Raw genomic sequence first — 2,598 nt, forward strand, 5'->3', positions numbered from 1 at the left:
GGGAATCTCCGCAACCAGAACCAGTCAGAACCCCAGCAAGCACAAAGAGACTGTCTAAGACGGGTCTCCATCAGTTAGATGTGAAAGAAGAGCTTTCAACAGTTGGGAAACGGACAAAGTCACCAGAGAGAGCCACAGGCACACCAGCAGCAGTTCAAGAAGAGACTAGCACCACAGTCTTTATGAAAACTCCAGGGCAGAAACTGGATTCCACAGGAAATTCAACAGGACATAAGCGAAGGTCACGGATGCCCAAGATCAGGACTCAACCCCTGGAAGACCTGGCTGGCTTCCCAGAACTGTTCCAGACACCAGCTGGTGCCAGTGACCCAGTGACTGTTGGGGAAACTACAAAGATGGCTCGGGAATCTCCGCAACCAGAACCAGTCAGAACCCCCAAAACAAAGAGACCGTCCAAGACGGGTCTTGTTGAGGTGGATGTCAGAGAAGAGCTCTCAGCAGATGGGAAACGGACAAAATCACCAGGCAGAAAAACACGCACACCCATGGCACCAGTGCAGGAAGATAATGATGCCACAGTCTTTATGGAAACTCCAAAGCAGAAACTGGATTTCACAGACAATTCAACAGGACATAAGCGAAGGTCGCGGACGCCTAAGATCAGGACTCAACCCCTGGAAGACCTGGCTGGCTTCCAAGAACTGTTCCAAACACCAGTTGGTGCCAGTGACCCAGTGACTGTTGGGGAAACTACAAAGATCTCTTGGGATTCTCCACAACCAGAACCAGTCAAAACCCCAGCAAGCACAAAGAGACTGTCCAAGGCGGGTCTTGTTCAGACATATGTGAAAGAAGAGCTTTCGACAGTTGGGAAACAAACAGCATCACCAGGCAGAGCCACAGGCACACCCACAGCACCAGTGCCCCAGGAAGAAGGCATTAAAATAATTATGGAAACTTCAAATCAGAAATTGGAGTCTTCAGAAAATTTAACAGGGCTTAAGAGACAGCCAAGAACATGTAAGGAAAAGGCCCAATCTCTAGAAGACTTGACTGGTTTCCAGCAGCTCTTTCAAACACCAGATCATGGCAATGGTTCATTAGTTGTTGGCAAAACCAAAGAAATGTCCTTTAATTCTCCACAGCCAGAACCTGTCATAACCCTAAAAAGTGTAAAGAGACGGTCCAGGGCAAGTATGGCTAAAATAGATGTGGAAGAAGAACTTTTAGAATCAAAGGGACACCTACAGTCAGGAGAAGCCACAGACACACTCCAAGTACCCACCGACAACAGAGTCATTAGGGCATTGAATCAACCTGCCAAGCGAAAATTGGATCCAAAAGCTGGTATGCCTAGCATCAAGAGGCCACGGCATGCTTCTAAGGATAAGACACCATGCCAGGAAGACCTGAGTGGCTTCCAACAGTTCTTACAAACACCAGGCTATGCTAAGGACTCATTGACCATTGGTGAAACCTCAAAAATGCTCGCCAAACCTCCACAATCGGGACCAGTTAGAGCCCAAACCAGCAGAAAGAGTCTGCCCAAGATCAGCCTCAGGAAAATGGACACGACAGAACTTCCAGAACTCTGGAAGCAGTCACCAGGCAGAGCCCCAACAGCACCAGTACCGGAAAATAATAGGGTAAAAGCAGTTATAGAGACTCCAAAGGAGAAACTAGAGACTGCAGCAGATGTAACTGAGCTTACCAGAGAGCCAAGAACACCTAAGAAAAATGTCCAACCCTTGGAAGATCTTGATGGCTTCCAAGAACTCTTCAAAACACCAGGCCCCAGCACTGATCCATTAACTGGTACCAAAAGAACAAGAATGTCCTTGAAATCTCCACAACCACAACTTGTTAGTACCCCACAAACCTCAAAGAAACTGTCCAAGACAAGACTTGGGAAAGTTGGTGTGAGAGAAATGCTCTCTCCACTGAATGTGCCAAGGTGTACTACAGGAGAACTTGTACAAATGCCCAGACAGCCAGAAGATGATGGCACAGGGAACAAAGATGTGAAGGAATCCACAAAGCAGACACAAGGCCCATCAGTAAGTGTAACTGTCAGCAATAGGCAGCGAAGGCCATGCAAGGGAAGGTCTCAGTCCTCAGAAGACTTGTTTGGTGTCCAGGAGCTCTTTCAAACACCAGCCAGCAGCAAAGACCCAGTGACTGTTGGGGAAACTACAAAAATTTCTTTGGAGTCTCCACAACCAGGACATATCAGGACCCCAGCAAGCACAAAGACATTATCCAAGATGGGTTTCAGGAAAGCAGATGTGAAAGAATGTCATGTACCTGAGAAACAAACCAGGCAGTCACGGGGCAGAGTCACACGCACACCAGCACCCATGCAGGAAGAGAATGACACCACTGTCTTTATGGAAACTCCAAAGCAGAAACTGGATTTCACAGGAAGTTCAGTGGGGAGCAAGAGGAGGTCACGGACACCTAAGATCAGGGCTCCACCCCTGGAAGACCTGGCTGGCTCCCCAGAACTGTTCCAAACACCAGCTGGTGCCAGTGACCCAGTGACTGTTGGGGAAACTACAAAGATGGCTTGGGAATCTCCGCAACCAGAACCAGTCAGAACCCCAGCAAGCACAAAGAGACTGTCTAAGACGGGTCTCC

General features: G+C 48.4%; 1 protein-coding gene across 1 annotated transcript; it reads left to right on the forward strand.

Annotated features, from left to right (window-relative positions):
• Positions 1–6: 6 nt before the first annotated feature.
• LOC129681292 (proliferation marker protein Ki-67-like) lies at positions 7–2,592 on the forward strand (the record flags this gene model as incomplete). Its single annotated transcript, XM_055613187.1, has 1 exon — positions 7–2,592. A coding segment is annotated over exon 1 (2,410 nt), but the record flags the coding sequence as incomplete, so codon positions are not given.
• Positions 2,593–2,598: the final 6 nt, after the last annotated feature.

The sequence above is a fragment of the Psammomys obesus genome, unplaced genomic scaffold (genome assembly GCF_907164565.1).
Source record: "Psammomys obesus unplaced genomic scaffold, mPsaObe1.curated_primary_1811, whole genome shotgun sequence".
Classification (NCBI taxonomy): domain Eukaryota; kingdom Metazoa; phylum Chordata; class Mammalia; order Rodentia; family Muridae; genus Psammomys; species Psammomys obesus.